General features: G+C 47.3%; 1 protein-coding gene across 4 annotated transcripts in view; it reads left to right on the top strand.

Annotated features, from left to right (window-relative positions):
* EMB2411 (DNA replication helicase) overlaps positions 1 to 19,844 on the top strand; it is a 51,256-nt gene that overhangs the window by 14,549 nt on the left and 16,863 nt on the right. For 3 of the 4 annotated variants that reach the window (XM_086782250.1, XM_086782253.1, XM_086782251.1), the window contains exons 16-24: positions 308 to 365; positions 462 to 572; positions 11,721 to 11,777; positions 11,897 to 12,034; positions 12,134 to 12,373; positions 12,818 to 12,892; positions 13,063 to 13,184; positions 13,300 to 13,369; positions 13,569 to 13,673. In XM_086782250.1, the coding sequence (XP_086638376.1) occupies positions 308 to 365; positions 462 to 572; positions 11,721 to 11,777; positions 11,897 to 12,034; positions 12,134 to 12,373; positions 12,818 to 12,892; positions 13,063 to 13,184; positions 13,300 to 13,369; positions 13,569 to 13,673 (976 nt within the window). The remainder of the gene's footprint in view (positions 1 to 307; positions 366 to 461; positions 573 to 11,720; positions 11,778 to 11,896; positions 12,035 to 12,133; positions 12,374 to 12,817; positions 12,893 to 13,062; positions 13,185 to 13,299; positions 13,370 to 13,568; positions 13,674 to 19,844) is intronic. The other variant, XM_086782252.1, reaches the window with a different exon arrangement.

The following is a 19,844-nucleotide window of genomic DNA, read 5'->3' as shown; positions in this document are numbered from 1 at the left end:
ACCTTATTGAGCAGCCGTTATACTTCTCCATGCAGCCCGTATGCATATAAGTCTTTTGAACATGGAATCTTTTTTATCTATTCTTTTTAATTGATAAGGGCAACGTACCTGATGTACCTTATCCGTTTTCTTCATTCTGTAAGCAAATACGTACTGTACGTTTCTAACCGCCTGGCGCATTAGGGTGAGTCAAATCCCCTAACATGAGTGGGTTCTTATCAGCCGATTTGCGATCTACTTTAACATTTTTATTTGCAAATAAAAATGATACGGTGGCTGATGATACAGTGTTGCATGAATTTGGCAGATATTTGGAATCTGTAGATAGTGGATTGCTTTATTACCTCCAAACCAATCAAACTCAGGTATTCTTTCTCTAGAAAAAGGCTTACACAGGTTGATTGATATTCTACTCAGTAATGCTTGTGAATGGTCTAGTACGTATTGGTCTGGGCTTGTAGGGTGTGGCAATTCAACATGCTGATCTTGTGGGACTTGTCATGAGGCGAAATGAACATGCCACAAATCTGCTGTCGGCATCATCAACCCAGCAACTTCCACCAATGCTGCAGGTTTGTTTCACGTATGCTTGTCTGTTAACTTGTTGAGAAAGGGATTCTTGAGGATTTCTTGAGCTGTGATCACCCCCTCCAGCGAACTGAGCTGCTGCCTCCTCTCCTCCTTCCGCTCCCCACTCGCTACCGCCCCCTCTCACCCTCTGCTCACATGCGCCCCCTCCTTCCGCTTGTGCACCCCTCCCCCCCCCTCTTCCCCCCTCTTCCCAACTGTGTCCCCTTCTTCCGCCTGTGTACCTCCCCCCTCCTTCCGCCTTCGCACCTCTCCCCCTCTCTTTTTCTGCCTGCACCCTCCCTTTGGTCCCGTCTCGCCCCCTCTTTCCGCCTGTGCCCCCATCCTCCTCTCACTCTGCCCCCTCCTGCGCCTCTTCCATCTCTCATGCTGCCCCCACCTTCCCCCCCTTTTTCTTACGCTGCCCCCCCCTCCCTCCGCTCCACCTCTCTGCTCGCCCCAGCTCCCTGTAGCCCCCCCCCCTCCCCTCGCTTCCCTCCCCCGCAGCCTCTCCAGTCCCCCCCCCCCACCCGTCTCCCTTTGGCTCTGACTCTCCGTCCCCTCCATTATCATTTGGCAGTTTCTCTAGTTCTTGGGAATTTTATCATTCGGCCAGCCGAGGGCCCTTCTGGTCTTCATCCCTCGGGAGGACTCCACGGCAACCGCTCTGTCATCCCTGACCGAGGCTGCCATCCCTTGCCTATTCTTCTTAGAAGCGGACCTCCAGCTCCTTGCTTGGATAGTTGCATCCCTAGAGGCCTCCACTCTGGTGTGCAAGATTGTTGGTAGCCGCCCGGTACGCGGACAACTCCGAGATCTTCTACAGGCTAGCACTCCTTGGAGTGCTTGCAAATTCATCCTAGGATTGTCTGTGACTACTCCCCGTCAAAACCCACGCCCAAGACTCTTCGAGTGGAGGGCAGTTCCGATAGTTCTTTCTCCCACAGAGATTGATATGCGGATTGTCTCATGGAACATTCAGGGTTTGGGGGGGCCTCAGTGTTTTCAGGGGCGAGGCATCCTTAGAGGAGAGCTCCATTGCGCTCTCTTTGAGCTCCCCCCCCCATCCAGCTTGAATTCTGCGCCCCCCCCTCCTTGCCTCTATTCCGCCCCCTGTGCTGGCCGTGCCCTACCCGCTTCCACCCTCCCACCCTTCGCTACTTTGCACCCCCCTCCCCTACCCTTTTTTTTTTCGCCCCCCCCTTCGCCCGCCAAGCCTGATTCCCCCCCACCCCCCCCCCCCACCCCCCCCTTTCGTTCCAAGCCTTAGGAAGGAATATTTTCCTCCTCTCCCGGTGATTGGTGGTGCCATCGAGAGAGTGATGGAATCCCTCCCCACTGGTGTCTCAGCCCTTGCATAGGCAGCCGAGATTCCATCCCTCCGCATCTGTGTTACCTCACCAGATTTAGTGCCTCACGTCATATCTATTCCTTGCCTCCAGGGTGACCCCATCATGCTACGCGTGGAGTATTTAGGCCTTCTAGGTTAATGCTTCATTTGCAGGTAGATGGTACATCCAGCTAGAGCTTACCCTCGGTGCCAGTCTAGGAGACCGCCTCCGGTGGTTCCTCCATCTGTTCCCCGCTCAAATCCTCACTAGAGGAGAGAGAGAGAGAGGCAGGTTTCCAGGCAGCGGAGCATCAGGTCCCGATCGTCGCAGACGACCTAGCTGGCAGAGAGTGGCAGACGGTTGGCCTGCACTCGGGCCGTCAGCCGACCACCAGAGCTGAGTGCCATCATCGCGCGTGTTAGGATGGCAAAGTACAGGAGGATTTAGTTCTGTCAGAGAACCATTTTGAGCATTTATCACAGCACCTATCTGTTGGTGATGGACTCCCTCCGATCACGGAGCGGGCCTGGTCGATTTACCGTCAAGATTCCTCCCCCGGCTCTCAATGCCCAGTGAGGCCGGTAAACCTCACCGAGTCCCCGACGAGCCTCTCCTAGCAGCCTTCCTCTCCGATGGATATCTCCTAGTAGCACCACTCTCCGGCCTCTTTGTCCCCCGCCCCCGTGCCACCTCCCACGCCTCCTCCCCCTCCTCCATCCTCACCCCCAACTCTACCTGCAGCAGTTCCTTCTGCCTTGTCCTCGTCAGAGCCCGCTCTCCCTCCCCCTCCGCCTCTTTAGAGCACTCCCGTCGATCCCAACAGCCCTTGACACGAGTGGAGACAATCGGCGAGTTCCGTTCGTTGCTTAATTCACCGTTTCTTTGAGCCGGTTGAGATGACCATTGTTGTCTCCTCGATGAGGGCTCTCCTGCTAGAGTTCCTAGGTGGGTCCCCAGGATCTTGGGGCAGCCTGTGGATTATAGTTTCTTCCGATGTCTTCCTGTGGAAGGGACATATATGTTTGAGGGGATAGTAGCCCCTATTCGGATATGTGTGGTTTTACACCACTCCAGACCCTCTACGCTAGAGAATGGCGCGATGATCTTCTATTTCCCGTTGAGTGTAGTCTCCGAGACGGAGTGGAATTGAGAGTCGGTGGTTGTCGCCATCCAGGGCTAGGCAGTTGAGCTCTCCCATCATCTTCATGATCTTCGCATCACCGACATACTCACCCATCTATGACCATTGGCTAGGATGGAGTTTGGAGGATCATGCCACAGAGACCAGGATGGGGAGATGGTGGCCTCCAGCTAGGAGGTGTTGCTTTTTGTGTTCATGCATACTTCTGTCGTAGTACCTCTCCCCCCTTCATATAGGTGCCTCCATTGTGATCGATGGAGTCTGGAGTATGCATACTCTTGCGCTCAGATAAAGTGGCGTCACATGGAGGACAGGATCAACGCCCACTTGGCGCGCCTTCGTCCCAAGATGGATTGTGATTATTCCCCGTCTAAACCCTCGCCCAAGACTCTTCGAGTGGAGGGCAGTTCCGCTAGTTCCGCCTCACATAGAGATTGATATGTGGATAGTCTCATGGAACATACAGGGTTTAGGGGAGCCTTGATGCTTTTTGAGACGAGGTGTCCTCAGAGGAGAGCTTGAGAGAGCCACAGTTGGGGGACCTATTGACATTGTTTTCCTCCAGTAGCATCACCTTTCTGAGGGGCGCACTCGTTGATGCGGGAAGATTTTACCAGGTAGGAGTCATTACTTTTTGGTCTCCATCCTTCTGCCCTTCAGGGACACAGGGAGGGGTTTGTATTTCCATCAGTGAGAGTAGATTTTGTCGGAAGTGACAGCTCAGGAGTCATAGTTTTGGGGCGAGCACAGTGGTTTACCATTTTGATTGGAGAGGATAGCATTGGCTTCCTCAATGTTTATGCCCCGAACTCCTGCAGGTAGAGCCTTCTTTTGGAGCACAGTCCGGCAAGTCCTTCCCTTGGCTGACTTTTGGTGCATGGGTGGTGACTTCAACATGATAGAGGTAGCAAAGGAGAGACTTGGAGGAGTCTCAAGAGCATCGTACTCTGACTGGGAGGAGATGATACTGGTACTTAGGGGACAGGACCCTTGGCATCTTCTAGAGTTTGGGTGCAACCTTGGGAGCCTTAGCTTCTTGCGATTGGAGAGGAGGAGCACCGGCCCCAACCTCTCTAGACTTGATAGGTGTTATGTTGATGAGTAGGCTTGCAGCTGTGGGGGCATGATTGGTATCTTGGCAAGCACTACTTTTTTCAGAGCACGCCTTGGTTATTTTGTCCCTAGAGGACCCTTAGAGACATGACAGGCATGCGAGCTCTAGGATTTCAGATAGCCTCATTGAGGACCCCAAGGTTTGTAGCAGGACAGAGCAGATATGGGTGGGATTGGACTTTATCTCAGGCTTCGCTGAGTGCACATTGGATGTGGGCCTAGGGGAGAGATCAACGGTTTCTTGCAAGAGGCAACCTAGAGCAGATTGGAGGGATTTTGGGAGTAGGAGAGGAGTTTGAGGAGGGGTCTGGCCTCTCTACAGCGCCTTTTGGAGAGTTTCCCAGATAGCCTATGGATTGAGAGTCAGCTTGCTGTCGCCTGCATGGAGATTGGATCCATTGAGGAGAGGAGGGTTGAGTACAGGTACCATGACAGGGCTTCATTCTGGACTTAGGCCGGTGATAGAGTCATAGGGGATTTCTTTGAGATAGCCGGCCCGCAGATGGTATTCACAGGTTGCGTGGCCAGGATGGAGCTATTGTTTGTGATCCCCCCCATGTGAGAGCCATCGCCATTGATTTTTTTTCGATCTCTTCTCACTGGTGCTCCATTATCCCCATAGGTGATGGATGTGTGCAAGAGGGTCTGGCGGCACATGAGAGAGGTGGTTCCCCCCTCTCTTCGGTCCTTCTTATTGACTCCATTCACTGTGGAGGAGTTGGAAGAGGCGTTGACGGCACTACCCAGGGGCGGACAGGCTTCCAGTCTCTTTCTTTCTTTGTCACTAGGACCTCATGGAAGGTGGCCTTCGAGCTACCTTCAATGAGACTATGCTCACGTGTGCCATGCCAAAGAGGCTCTCAGAGGGTTTGATACGTTTGATTCCTAAGGAGGGTGGTAATAGATTGGAGATCCGTTAGTGGAGACCCATCACTCTTCTAGGGACCGCCTATTAGATCTTGGCCAAGGCCATCAGCAAGAGACTCCTGCCTTTCCTCCCTGACTTGATTCATGACACTCAGATTGGCTTTGTTTAGGATTGGAGCATCTTGGACAAAATCTTCACCTTTTGGGAGGTGATAACGTCGCTAGGATGCGGCAGCAAGACCTCATAGTGCTACTACTAGATTTTGTGAAAGCTTATGATAGAGGGGATTGGAGCTTTCTGGAGGGCACGATGAGCCAGAGGGGATTCTCCTTGGAGTGGATTCGTGGGGTTTTAGGACTCTATTCAACCTCGCATAGCCAGGAACTCATTCAAAGAGCCCATGGCGACAGATTTCTCCTTTCTTGCTCTGTATGACAAGGTTGTCCTCTGGCACCTTACCCCTTCCTATTCGTCGCCGAGGCCATGAGTAGTTTTCGCTCAGCCTAGGAGACCGGACTTCAGGGGTTTCGTCTCCCCTTCTGCCTTCAGGAGGAGCTACTTTACTCAGAGTTTGCAGAGGACACAACAGCTTACATTTCAGGAGATGTGGGGAATCTCTAGAGATTCGTGGATGCGATTGAGACCTTTTGTTGCGCATCACGAGCATTGATCAACTGGCACAAGCCGTGTGGTTTTGGGTAGGCCAGTTGAGACTTTCCAGTGGATCTCAAGGGGCACTCCAGTTCGCTATCTTGGATGCTAGGTGGACATTGATATTTCTCTTAAGTAGCAGCTCGCCCCTCTTCTTTTGAGTATTTGGAAGAAGCTTTTATATTGGAGTTCTGTGAGACTCTCCCTAGCAAGCAGAGTGGTGGTGGCAAACTAGATTCTTCTTGCCACTATGTGGTACATCACTTTGTGTTGTGCCTGCTCTCGAGCTTGTATTGGCTAGGTAGAGCGTTTGATCCGGTAGTGACGGGAGGCTTGCCAGGGCCAAGGTGGCATGGGGAGTGATCATTCAGCTGGGGCTAGGCCTCATTAACCCTGCTATTCAGAGCCGTGCCCTGTTGGGCAAGCTGATTGTTCGAGCACTCCTTCCCGGTGGTGAGCCTTGGAAGGATTTTCTCTTGGCCCAGATTTTAGCCTGCACCCCGAGTCTAGGGGACCCTTGACTGTAGAGCAGATGGATCTTCACAGAGATGTGGGCCTTCGGTTTTAGTCCCACTTTTGAGGACAGATTTGCAGCCAGTTTACTTTGAGTTGGGATCACCTCAAGTTGGCCCTTAGGCAGATAGCTCCAGTAGCTTCAGAGGAGCGGCTTCGATAGCCATTGGTTTGGAACCCCTAGATCCGTTTACCTAGTGGTCACATGTCGGGGGCTTGACCTCATGTATCATGGAGCATTGAGCATAGGACTTGCCAAGTCCCTTCGAGACTTGGTTGCACACAGACAGTTACCCCCGGAGGTGCAGGAAAGAGACTCGACAGGGATCCAAGGTAGAGATAGGCTTGACATCGACATCGACATCGACATCGACTCAGCTATTCCTCAGGAATGGTTGACTCCTATCCTAGACCCGACTCCCCATGTGTGGCTTGGCGTGTTTTCCAGGCATGATATTCTTGTGGTAGTCAATGGAGCGGATGAGGGTAGTGCTATGCTCACCTTTTCTATTGGATCCCATAACAAATTAGAGAGATCCAAGCTCCCCTTAGAGGATTTCAATGGCTGCACCTTACAAAGGGTGAGGGTGATTGGATTTCAGGCTCAGGAGTGGCACATAGCACATAGACCAACCACCTGCCAAGGTGGTCAGGTAGAGATTCTGGCGGCTATGGATATGGGAGTGTTGACCTCTCAAGCGCATTTAGTGGGACTCGGGTGAGTGGACTTGGCATGACCCCGCTGATCGGGAGGAGACTCTGGATGCCCCCTTCTTTGCATACATAGCGCGGCTAGGCCACAAGATCCAGATGCCAGAGATTGATGGCACCCCGGTAGTAGCAGCACCGTGGCAATCACAGGGCCTCTCACAGTGCTTCCAAGATTTTTGGAAGAGGCTAGAAAGATTACCGTCTTTCTTTGGCTGATGGCACATAGGAGCTTGGCAGTCGGCACTTGGTTGGGAGTTGGAGGTAGGCCAGCAGCTTGCCCGAGGTGCGGCCACCCCCAGGATTCTCAGCGACGTTGTCTTTGGGATTGCCCAAAGACTCAAAAGGTTTGGCGGTGGATTCTCCGCATCTTCACTATGGATAGGGCATCGACCTTGATCATTATATGGGGCACTGTCGCTTGGGCCACAGAGGTGAGGTGGTGAGGGTTTACTTGGAGGATGGGGGAGGGCTAGCCCTTCGGGTCTCTCACCGCCGCATGTCAGCAATACCAGTCTCACAGTCCCACCTACAGATCACTGGAGACCAGGCTCATGCCAGAGATGGGAGATTTGCAGTAGCATTGCTGCCTGGCACATATGGCGAGCTAGTTGCAGTGAAGCCATTGAGGGTACCCACAATCCACTAGCTGAGTCTATCAAGAGCATTTGGCTCGATATCATACATACCCTTTGCAGCCAGTGAGGGAAGTTGCAGGGAGGATTTGACCGCATGAGATAGCGGCGGGAAGCTTTCTTGAGGCTTTGGTGGCTTGGCCCTTTTGTCACTGATAGAGGTGGTGACTCCACTTGGCATTATAGACCACTTGTGTGGTTGTTCCCTCCTCCCTCCCCTGTATGAGATAGCCTTTTCCTCAGAGAGCGGCTAGCCGGAGGAGAAGCGTCTCTTTTCCCTCCTTTGATTACTTGATTCCCGTCCTATACATGAGGCGAGATTGTATTTAGCCCTTCATGGCTACTCTTTCAATAACTAATAGAAGGATCTTTTTACCGAGAAAAGAAAAGAGGAGAGCTCCATAGAGCTGCAGTTGGGGGACCCATTGACATTCTTTTCCTCCAAGAGCACCATCTCTCCAAGGGGCGTACCTGTCGCTGCGGGAAGATTTTACCAAGCAAGAGTGACACTTAGGGTCTCCCTCGTTTGGCCCCTCCGGGACATGGGGGGTTGGTATTTTTGTTAGTGAGGAGCTCTTGCTAGCAGTGGTTAGCTCAGGTGTCAGTCACAGGGCGAGCTCAGTGGGTTACCATTAGGATTGGAGAGGATTGTGTGGGCTTCCTCAATGTTTATGCCCCGAACGTCACAACTAGTAGAGCCACCTTCTAGAGTACAGTTCGTCAGTCCCTCCCTTGGGCTGATTTTTGGTGCATGGGTGGAGACTTTAACATGATCGAGTCAGCAGAGGATAGACTTGGAGGAGGCACGGCTATAGCCTCAAGCTCATAGTTCTCTGCTTGGGAGGAATCGATCCTCGCACTCAGGGGACAGGACCCTTGGCACTTGCCAGAGTTTGGGCGCAGCCTTGGGAGTCTGTGCTTCTTGCGGTCTGACAGGAGGAGCACCGGCCCCAATCTCTCTCGACTTGATAGATTCTGTGTGGATGAGTGGGCTTGCGATTCGGTAGTGGAGACCCATCACCCTCCTTGGGACCGCCTACAAGATTTTGGCCAAGGCCATTAGTCGGAGACTTGAGCCTTTCCTCCTTGACTTGATCCATGACACTCAGCTAGGTTTTGTTTAGGATCGGAGCATTCTAGACAACATCTTCACTTTCTGGGAGGCGAAAGCTTCAGCCAGGATGTGGTAGCAAGACCTCATCGTGCTCCTTCTAGATTTTGAGAAAGCTTATGATAGACTTGAGTGGGGCTTTCTGGAGGGCACGATATATCGGATGGGGTTCCCAGTGGAGTGGATCCGCGATGCTTTAGGCCTCTACTCAGCCTCTCAAAGTCAGGTTCTCATTCAGGGAGCTCGAGATGATTTCTCGCTCGGTCCAGCAAGGCTGTCCACAGGCACCATACCTCTTCCTATTTGTCACTGAGGCCATGAACAGTTTTCTCAGCCTAGGAGATGGGGCTCTAGAGCTTGCGTCTCCCCATCTGTACTAAGGTGGAGCTGCTGGACTTAGAGTTTGCAGGCAACACAGCAGTATACTTATTTGGAGATGTGGGGAATTTCCAGAGATTTGCAGAGGTGATAGAGATATTTTGTCGTGCATCAAGAGTGTAGATCAATTGGCACAAGTCGTGTGGTTTTTGGGTAGGCTCTACACCCGCCCGGACTCGGTGTCCAGATGAGGCTTTCCAGTGGATCTCGAGGGGCACTCCAGTCCACTATCTTGGATGCCAAGTGGGCATCGATATCTCCCCGGAGTAGTAGCTTGCCCCTCTTCTTCTTAGGCATTCGGAAGAAGCTTTTGTGCTGGAGTTCAACGAGGCTTTCCTTAGCGAGCTGAGTGGTGTGGCGAACCAGGTCCTTCTTGCCACCATGAGGTATATTACCTCTTGTTGGGCCATCTCTCGAGCTTGCATTGGTCAGGTATAGCGGTTGATCATATCTTTTTGTGGGCTGACAATGATGGGAGGCTTGCCTTGGCCAAGGTGGCTTGGAGAGTGATCATTTAGCCATGACACAGAGGGGGCCTACGCGTCATCGACCCCACCATTCAGAGCCGTGCCCTGTTGGGTAAATTCATTGTTAGAGGAATTCTCCCAGGTGGTGAGCCTTGGAAGGACTTCCTCTTGGCTAGGATTTCAGCCCACGCTCTGAGCCTAGGGGAGCCTTGGCTGCAGAGCACCAGATGGTTCTTCACAGAGATGCGGACCCATGGTTTTAGCCCAGCTTTTGAGGATAGATTTGCCACGAGCCTACTCCAAGCTTGGGATCACCTCAGGTTGGCCCTCTAGTAGTCAGTTCGGGTAGCCTCAGAGGCCCGGCCTCGTATCTTGGGGAGCGTTGAGCATAGGACTTGCCAGATCCCTTGGAGATTGACTTGCATTCAGATAGCTTCTCCCTGAGGCTCAAGAAATAGAAAGAAAGAAAAGATGTATTAATTCTACGGAAGGCCAGATTGACCTAAGACAAATCTGTATACAACAAGTCCGTGTCCGGGGATTCGGGGTAGAGATAGACTCAACCTCGACATCGACTCTGCCATTTCTCAAGAGTGGTTGACCCCTATCCCAAACCTGTTCCCCCCGCAGTGGCTGGGCGTTTTTACTAGGCATGATATTCTCTTGGCAGTTCATGGCGCGGATGAGAGCTGTGCTTTGCTCACTTTTTTGATTGGATCCCATGGTAGATTAGAGGGATCAGAGCCCCCTTTGGATGACTTTAGTGGATGCACCTTACAATGGGTAAGAGTGATTGAATTTCAGGCACATGAGTGGCACATTGACCCCCCCGTTGGCCAAAGTGGCCAGGGAGAGACTGACGTTTCTGGATTTGGGAGAGCCGGCCCCTCAAGCGCCTCCAGTGGGACCTGAGGGAGTGGACTTGGCGTGATCTTGTTGACAGGGAGGAGACTCTGGGTACCCCGTTCTTTGCATACACCGCAGGATCCAGATGCTCGAGGTTGAGGGCACCCCGGCAACAATAGTATACTAGCAATCGTAGGGCCTCTCACAACGGCTTCTCTCAGATTTTTGGGAGAGGGCTTTGGGATAGTTTTCGGCCTCGAAAGATCACCCTCTTTCTTTGGTTGCTAGCACACAGGAGTTTGGCGGTTGGCATGTGGCTGGCCATTGGAAGTCTCGACCAGTAGCTTGTCCGAGGTGCGACCACCCTCAAGAGTCTTAGCGACATTGTCTTTGGGATTGCCCGAAGTCTCGGCAGGTTTGGCAGCGGATTCTCCGCATTTTCACGATGGACACGACCTTGACCCGTATCTTTATCATGGGGCACTGTCATAGCTTATGAAGAGGAAGGTGGGGGCTAGCCCTTAATGTCTTTCACCTTCACATTTCGCCAGTACCAGTCCTAGCCCCTTCTATTGATCATTGGACTCTGTGTTCGTGCCAGAGATGGGAGATTTGTAGCAGCATTGTAGCCTGGTACATCTGGAGAGCTCGATGCAGCGAAGTCGTCGAAGGCACCCACACTTCACGTGCGGAGTCCATCACGAGCATTGAGCATTTGGCTTGACATTATTCATACCATCTGCGGTCAGCGGGGTCCGGGGAAGCTGCGGGGTGGCTCTGACCACATGCAGAAGTGGCGGGAAGCCTTCTTGAGGTTTTGGTGGCTTGGCCCTTTTCTCACAGATAGAGGTGGTGATCCCACTTGGCATTACAGTCCTCTTGTATGGTTATTCCCTCCCCCTCCCCCTGTATGAGATAGCCTTCTCATAGAGCGGCCAGCCGGAGGAGAAGTGCATCTTTCTCCACCTTTTGATTCTTTGATCCCCGCCCCGTACATGGAGACGAGCTTGTATCTAGCCCTTTCGTGGCCCTTCGAGGCTGATTTTTTGTTAACTAATAAAAGGATCTTTTCCGCGGGGAAAAAATAACTTGTTGAGAAAGATGGGGGCAAGATTCCTCATCAATGGAGATGAAAGTCTTAGGTTCCAGTCCCCTTATTGCTGTTTCATTTTGCCGCCTTCTCTAGGCTACACTCTCCAGCCTTCCCTTGCCAGGACTTGGCCTTGTTTGGCCTTCCAGTTGCTTGATTCTCCTCCCAGTATCTTCCAATTTTGTGCCCCTTCTGCAATATGATAAAAACTGATAGTGGTCCTCTGCTGAGGCCAAAGACTTTGAAGGGGGAAGAGAGGAGTTGCAAAGCAGGTACTGAATTTCTCGTTTGATATCTGCAGAGCGTGCATGTGTGCCAAAGGTGCTGGCATCTTGATACTTGCAGCATTTATCATAAGGTTTGGCTCTATTCTCCCCTCTCTTACCTTACAGTCTCCAAAATTTTAAGCTTCTATTTTAAAACCTTTTACATTAAGAAAATGATACGCATATTACTAGAGGGTAACATCCTCTACAGGCTCAGGAAGGAGGAACAGCTGAGAGCAGTGGGATAGGAGAATTATTCAATGAAAAGACCGAGCATCTCAGCGGTTCTCATTTTGGGTTTTTGAAGCTATGGGACCGTCTTATTGATCTTGAAGCACAAGAGCTGCAAGTATGTGGTTTTCTTGTTTTCTCATTAGAAAAACAGTTGGGGTGTCATGTGGTATCATAGCTTTCATGTGAGTTGGAACTCTTGATACTTGTCTTTTAGGCTTCACAAAGAGAGATATGGAGGCTTCCAGCCCAGGAACGTGAAGAAGCGGGGAGTTGTCTCTCATCAATGAGAATCAACATCTGGCCAGATGGATTTTGTGAAGAACAGAAGAAAAGGGGTGCCCTTGTCTACTCTTTTTCCAGAGACATTTCATATACACTATCAAATGGGAAAGAAAGGCAAAGTGTCCAATTGAATGGTTTGCATGAGCGATCTTTCTCTTGTGGTGATCATGTGGTACTTCTCAATATCTACTCTTTTATGCCCTAATTTTCACAATCAAATCCAGGCATCGTATGTTAGGATAAATTGCGTCCGATTTTGATGATTAATGAATAGAGCATTTTCCTTTATGCCCTACATGTGTGTGTGTGTGTGTGTGGTGGTGGTGGGGGGGGAGGGGGGTTTGAATGTTCTACTCTGTTACAATTCCAATATGTTCTATTTTGTTCCATTGAAGGACTGAACACAGGTGGCGAGTGGCATTTTAGTTCTCTAGATAGGTACAAATGTATGGAGGGCTTACATAAACATTGGTTCTTTATCTCCAAAAAATGATCCCATCTGTCTTTGCCATTGGAACTTCAAATAATTGTTGTTTATCTTTCTTTTGTTGGGGGGGCGGGGGGGTTGTGTTCAGGCTAGACTAACTACACAATCTGTGTGCTTTATTTGGCACAGCTGCTTAGTACGGAAAGTGGGCATGTTGCAGTTGCAGCTGGTTCCATATGTGACATTACAGAAGACTCTGTATCGGTATTGGTTCACAGATAGCCCATCACTGTTGTATGTTCATGCATCTGAGCCACAAGTACATCTTGACTGGTTCAAATATAATTTTCCGTATCATTACTGAACTGGAGATTTCTGAGATCATTGTTGTGTTACTACACTCTTTCTGAGATGCTGTTTATGAATTTTGTCAGATAACGCTCTCACATCAGTTACGACTTCCACGAGAAGAAGGGATTTCAGACAAGGAGCTTCTTCTCAAGCAGGTTTGGCGTATCGACAAGGATGAGACGGCTTCCTTTTTGGCTGCTATGAGGTATTCTTATTCAATGATAGCTGGTGACTCAAATAGGTGTGCACAGAGTGTAGGTGCTACTGTTTGTTATGATCAGGTATGCTTCTCTTTTCCTTGACAAAACCTTGTACGATAGGTTTAATGTGCTGCAACTATTTCTGAAGAGTGGACACGAGCAGGGTCGCCGGCTCATAGTTGATCTCGAGGTAAATTTGTGCGCAGTGATAAATCCTGTTTGAAGTGCAGGTGCAGATTTTGTGGTGGGCTATACATTTTTTAGTCATAGTGCATACAAGGGGTGCTGGTTGGGGGGGGTCTTTGCCCTTGGAGGTGAACCCTTCACCACCAGGGCATGCCCATGGACGCGATTTTAATGTTACTTCTTGATCATTGTCTTGTTTACAGCCACCCAGATTTGACAGTGGAGGTTTCTTCAGTCAAGATCTGGCTGCTTTGTATGTGCGGTCAGCACCAGATTTGAATGACGACCAACGCCGTGCCATTTTCAAAGTAAACTCCTACTGGTCAATTTCCCCATAATCATATGCAGAGCTGGTATGGTGAATGGAAGGCTCTTTGTGTGTGCACGTGCATATGTGCATGCATGTGTGTGTGCACACTCATGTGCACATATGTGGTGCACATACATTCATGCATGCGTGAGCACATATGTGCTAATGTGTACTTGCAAGCTTGCAATGGTTCAAGTGGTTGTCCATGTGAGTGCGTACACATGGATGACGTAGGAGCTTTTTGTGGTTTCTGCAGCATTTGTTCTCATCTCGTGGAGAGATGGGGCCCTAATGTGGGGGCTGCATCAATGACCTCGTGGTGGCCCTCCAAATCCACAGCTGGTGGTGGGCCGTCTATGTTTCTCAGGTGGATCTCTTGGATGTGAAGCTGGCATGCAGATGGTTGCCGCCTTAGGTTTCTAGTGCACTGTAGCTGGAGCGCTGTCCAACGTAACCCCTGGGAGCTCCAAAGCTTGCAGGGTATGCTACTGGGTCCGTCCAGTGGATTCCTTGGGATTGGGCTGGAGTGACTGGCGACTGCTGCCTCCTCACTGTAAACCAGAGTAAAGCAGCTTGTGATGAAGGCCTGTGGGGTATCCTGGACCCTGTCCTCCCGGCGGATAAAGAAAGAAAGTAATATTAATGTCTACGAAAGACCACCCCAAGGATCTAAGAGACCAAAAGTGATACAATGGTACCATAATGAGCCATGAAAAATTGAAAGAAAAAGTAAAGAGAAAACATTCAACACTGGTGTATGTACTTGTAATCAGCAGATGATCCTGTGTAGAGTGAGATATGCTGTGATCCACAGCGAGAAAGAAAGAAAGATATACTAAGCGTCTACTAAAGACCCAATGGGCCTATGCGACCTACAATAATGTCCATGGCATATTTCATCATGGAACATAAAATAAAAATAGAACAAATCAAAACTATCTCACTGGACAGCGAGAAAGAAAGAAAGAAGAAAGATATATTAACGTCTGCGAAAGGCCAAAGTGGCCTATGAGACCAAAACATAGTACACAGCTGATGGTGTCTCATCAAAAGTAAGACAAAAAGGACTAAAAAAGTCCTAAAACAGTCCTAAACAGCTATGAAAGGAAAATACTCCTACTGAGGTACAACAAAAGTGTATAATATCTACAACTAGCATAAGACTGGTGTAATCTGCTCATCTCAGTATCTCTCTCATGGGGTGCTGTAAGATAGAGAAACTAAAGTGGCGGGGCAGTCGTCTCATGTGGTGGGTGAAATTTAGTTAAATTTATCTTTTTGCATAGATAAGTTTAAATGATAAAAGAAGAATTTTCACTATATTGGAATTCAAATGTTTAGATGAGAAAAGTGGAATTTTTAGCTTAAAGGAATTGATAGTTATTTCTAAAAAGAAGGATTTCAAGTTTATTAAAAAAAATAGGTATTGATATTTTAGTTTTTTAGTTAAAAGATGAATTTTCATGATATTTGAGAAAAGATGGATTTGAATTAAATTCTAATGTCAAAAAATGAATTTTCATTATAATTCTACCTAATGAATTAAGGTTGAGAATTTATGTGAGAAAAAGAATATCTTGGATATTTGAACTGGTAAAAACACTAAATGGATATTTACCCAAAAACTAGATGTTTAGTTGAAGGAATCTTGGTAGAACTAAACTGAATGAATTTAGTTAGACTACGTAAGGTCGGACAATAAACCTAATTGTCCTTCTCTCGAACTGAATCCGACAAAAACTTTGTGATGACCAATTCCAGTTACTAAATCCAAAGAATAGACTACTGGAACTAATCTAGTTTTTCCCTTACCAATCTCCCCAAGAATCTAGTTGGATAAATGGATAAAATGACGGTGCTTTGGCTCTGTCAAGGGTGACTCCTCTTGAAGGATGTCTATGGGACTTTTGGCTCGCCGAGGGGGTAGTGGAGGTCGTAGTCGTATCTGCCGGGGTGGCCTTGGCCCTGAAAAAATTTGTCATGGCTCGTTGGCGGGGTGGATCCTGGTGTGCTGTCCTGGCTCGTAGGAGAGCCTCTTGATGGCGTCTGAGCTCCAATAAGAAAAGCCCCAAACACCTCTTATCCTCAAACTCCATCACATGTCGTAATGGTCCAAAACCCTCTTGGAAGAGACACCAGTATCTCCCTTGTATCTCATACTACACAGTACATACATTTAAGCATACACAACAGAGGGGTCATAACTAAGGAAAGGAAACCTGACTGTGGCATTGTCGTTAATTTGGGCTTCATTGACAGCGTTGCCAATAAAGGCTTCACCATTGACAAAATTAAGGACATAATCAAGGCCCTAGTAAGGTGTGTGTACATTGCTTCCACACAAACTTGCACATTGACAGATTCATTGGTCTTGACATGCATGTTGGATACATCAAGGCATTCAGCTTTGTCGACAGATCTTCCTTGACATTGCAATTGTTGTTGTCATTTTTGTCATTGAGATTCACCACATCTCACAGAGTGATAATTTACCATTTTTGTGCAAAATATGATACGTCTAGTAAGCACAGAAATTTTATTCAAAATATGACCATTGACCGGAAGAGACATCATCCTGAAATGCAAGATGTATGCAGCCAATCTTGGATACAACGATGCCATACAAATCTAGATGGAGTAGATGAGAAGAAAACCCCATGGTTTCCCTCATAAAAGCATTGCGTCTAGCTTGCACAGATTTAGAAGGTCCCTGTATATGCATCCAAATGGCCATAAGATGTTGAAATATCTTAGTGATCTTACATCCATGTGTTGGAGATGCATTAGTCTAGGTGACACTTAACCTTAGTGTATGGCACTTTGTGGATGACTAAAGGTTTAATTCGAAGGTCTTAGTTTAATAGTTTAAGTGGCAATCATCCTAGGTGGCACCCCCTTGATTATAGCCACACTAGTGTGATCTAGGAAGGTGGAGTAATTTGATGGGAGTACATGGCTACCTTGTGAGCCCCTTTTAATGTGTACACTCTCTTCTTTGTAAGCAACTTTGTGGTGTTACAACTTAGTGAATTGCTTTGTGGAAAGCACTATGTCGAGATTTTATCTTAAGCTCTTAATGTTTGTGATTATGCTTGATTAGTGTCCATGTTTGTGATTAGCATTATAGTTAGGACAAGCTTAGTGCTTCTTCAATCCTTAAGTAGAGTATGTATAATAGCTGCTTAAATGATGCATATGGACTGAATATAATACTATGCATAATGGAGTTGATAGTTATATAGTCTTGTGGGTTGACTACCATGAGTATATAACATGCATGTTCCTAAAAGTGAATTTGGGCATGTTCCTGGATTCATCTAGGTATATAATTCAGCCGTATTAGCGGACATATAGATTTCACACTGTGAAGTTTTCGTCCGAGTTGCGGCCAGTTGATATTGTGCTTATTCTTTCTATCTTTAGCGGTGCATTTTCCCTATCAACTACTTATTTGTTGTACTAATTCTTTCTATTTGCTACTTCCCTTAGTGCTAGGCTTCATTATGGCTGAGTTTGCCCTGCATCTCCGGAGGTTTGACAGAAACTAAGTACGAAGGGCTTTGTGTGAATATATGCTCTTATGTGTGTGTGTGTGTGTGTGCGTGGAGTGCGTGTGTGAGAGTATATCTTGATACAGAGCTCTACACCCACTATTAGGCCACTGATGACGTTAGTGGGGGATGTCGTAGTATCTAGTCCATACTATGCATAATGGAGTTGATAGTTATAATATAGTCTTGTGGGTTGACTACCATGAGTATATAACATGCACGTTCCTAAAAGGTGAATTTGGGTATGTTCCTAGATTCATCTAACCTTCTAAATTTGCCAAGTTGTGATTTTGGCAATAATCAGTAAGTGTTCACTTTGCCAAGGGATGGTACAATTTGGAAATTAGGAAGTTTCTCCAAAATGCATCTCCTAACGACCCCTCCATGCACCAGGATGGTAGGGTCATGAGACCTACCCTCGTAAAAAATATGTGGCCGACCATGGTATAGAGCCCCAAGTGATGCAACCTTTGCTTTTAGTGAAACCGTCAACAATGAGTTGGCCAAGGAACACCATGGGAGGAAGTTTGCTTTGAAATTTATAAGATGAAAAATACATGCCTCCATTAAGGGGAGGCTGTATAAGGTGTAATTTGTGGCTTTAGGCTTTGGTGTAACATTGCCGCTAGAGTCATTCTAAGAGGTTGAAATAGGTCCAGTCCAGGAAGGGTTTGGATGGTGCCTATCACTCCAAACTAGAATGTCCTGACTAGGTTGTACTTGGTCTCGGAGGTAGTGGAGTTTAAGGATGCATCCCAAAAGGGGAGTTGTTGAAATTTTGGGTCAGCATTGACATTGTGTGATTGAGGGGAGGTAGGTCGTCCTCCTCAAATTGATGATTAAGGGGAGGTAAGGGTCTCCAAAAAATGTATGCATTTGTATGGTCTTTTTGTCCAAGGTTCTTCGGAAATTGGTGATAAGTTGGGTGTGAAAAAGGTGAGAGATTCTTTATGTGATGTGTGGAGATGCTCTTTTGAGCTATAAAGTTGCTTTACTTGGAGTCTCACTAAAGGGAAAATTTTGATGCAGTTTTTTTTTTCCAACTAGCCATAGGCTCAAGATCCTTCCGTAGTTATCGTTTTCTCACCACCCATATGCGCGTTTTTATTTGCCCGTAGGCAATGTTGCCGAGGAAGCACCTTGTGGGGCTTTGAACATAGTCACAAAAAAACCCGTTTCTAACTTTTGAAACCTCAAAACCTCGAAATAGTTTCAAAAACCCTCGAAACACTCTACAGTATGGTAGTTTTGCCCAAATTTTAGGTTTCATTTTTTTGATTTTTAGGTTTTCGAAGTTTTTTGACATTGCCCTCTTGGTCCAAACATGCCCCTGGAACTTGCCAATAGTTGGTTGCAAGGGAAAATCATGTCCGTGTGCAACTCCCCTTGGTCTAAAAAATCTCAAAACTGAAAGAAAATCATGTCCCTATGTAACTTCCCTTGGCTACATGGATACCCTAAATTGATGATTCTCGTCCCACTAAAAAACGCTTAGAGAACTACCTTCTATTGACCCATAGCTTGCCCTTCGTTGCACTGGATTCGTCCATTTGAAACCTTCGAAACGTATGTATATGTATGTATATATACATAAATACATAAATGCATACATATATTAATACCCGCTACAGGACGACAGTTTTGTCCAAATTTCAGGGTTTTTTTTATTTTTAGGTTTTTGAGGTTTTTTGACGTTGCCCTCTTGGTCCAAAAAATGCCCTTGAAACTTGTCAATAGGCTGTTGCAAGGGAAAATCATGTCTGTGTGCAACTCCCCTTGGTCTAAAAAATCTCAAAATTGAAAGAAAATCATGTTCCTGTGTAACTCCCCTTGGCTACATACATACCCTAAACTGATGATTCTCCCATCCCACTGAAAAACGCTTAGAGAACTACCTTCTATTGGCCTTCGTTGCACTGGATTCGTCCATTCAAAACCTTCAAAATGTATGTATACTTATGTTTATATACATACATACATAAATACATACATATAATTGTATATAAATACGTATATTTAAATGATCTTTCGTTTAAATACATATATATACGTACGTACATATACATACATACGTAAATACATATATAAATACGTATATTTAAACGATCTTTCGTTGCACTGTATTCATCCATTCAAAACCTTCGAAATGTATGTATATGTATGTATGTAGATATACGTATGTATGTATGTATGTATGTATGTATGTATGTATATATGTATGAATGAATGTATGTATGTATGTGTGTGTGTGTGTGTGTGTGTGTGTGTGTGTGTGTGTGTGTGTGTGTGTGTGTGTGTAAACCTGTGGTTTTTTTAGCGATGGATGAAACCTTTTGAAAAAAAACCTTCAAAACCTCGAAACGTTTCTTGTGACTATAGTTTTGAACCGAGGACCACCTAGGGTCCTAGACAAACACCTCTACCACTTGAGCTATCACCTCATTGGCAGAATTCTGCAGTTATCTTGATGCTTTGAATCTATCCTTTGTTCATTAGCTTATCTTTGTGTTAGTCTTAAAGCATGTATTTAGTGCTTTGTTATGATCCACCCTAGCTCTACCAATTTTTGTACCCATTGTAATTTCATTTTAAGTGAGCTGATTACTTGAAAGAGTTCA

This window comes from Cibotium barometz, chromosome 44, assembly GCF_041138505.1.
Source record: "Cibotium barometz isolate CiBa-2024 chromosome 44, ASM4113850v1, whole genome shotgun sequence".
NCBI lineage: Eukaryota > Viridiplantae > Streptophyta > Polypodiopsida > Cyatheales > Cibotiaceae > Cibotium > Cibotium barometz.
This window is presented reverse-complemented; position numbering and strand designations above follow the sequence as displayed.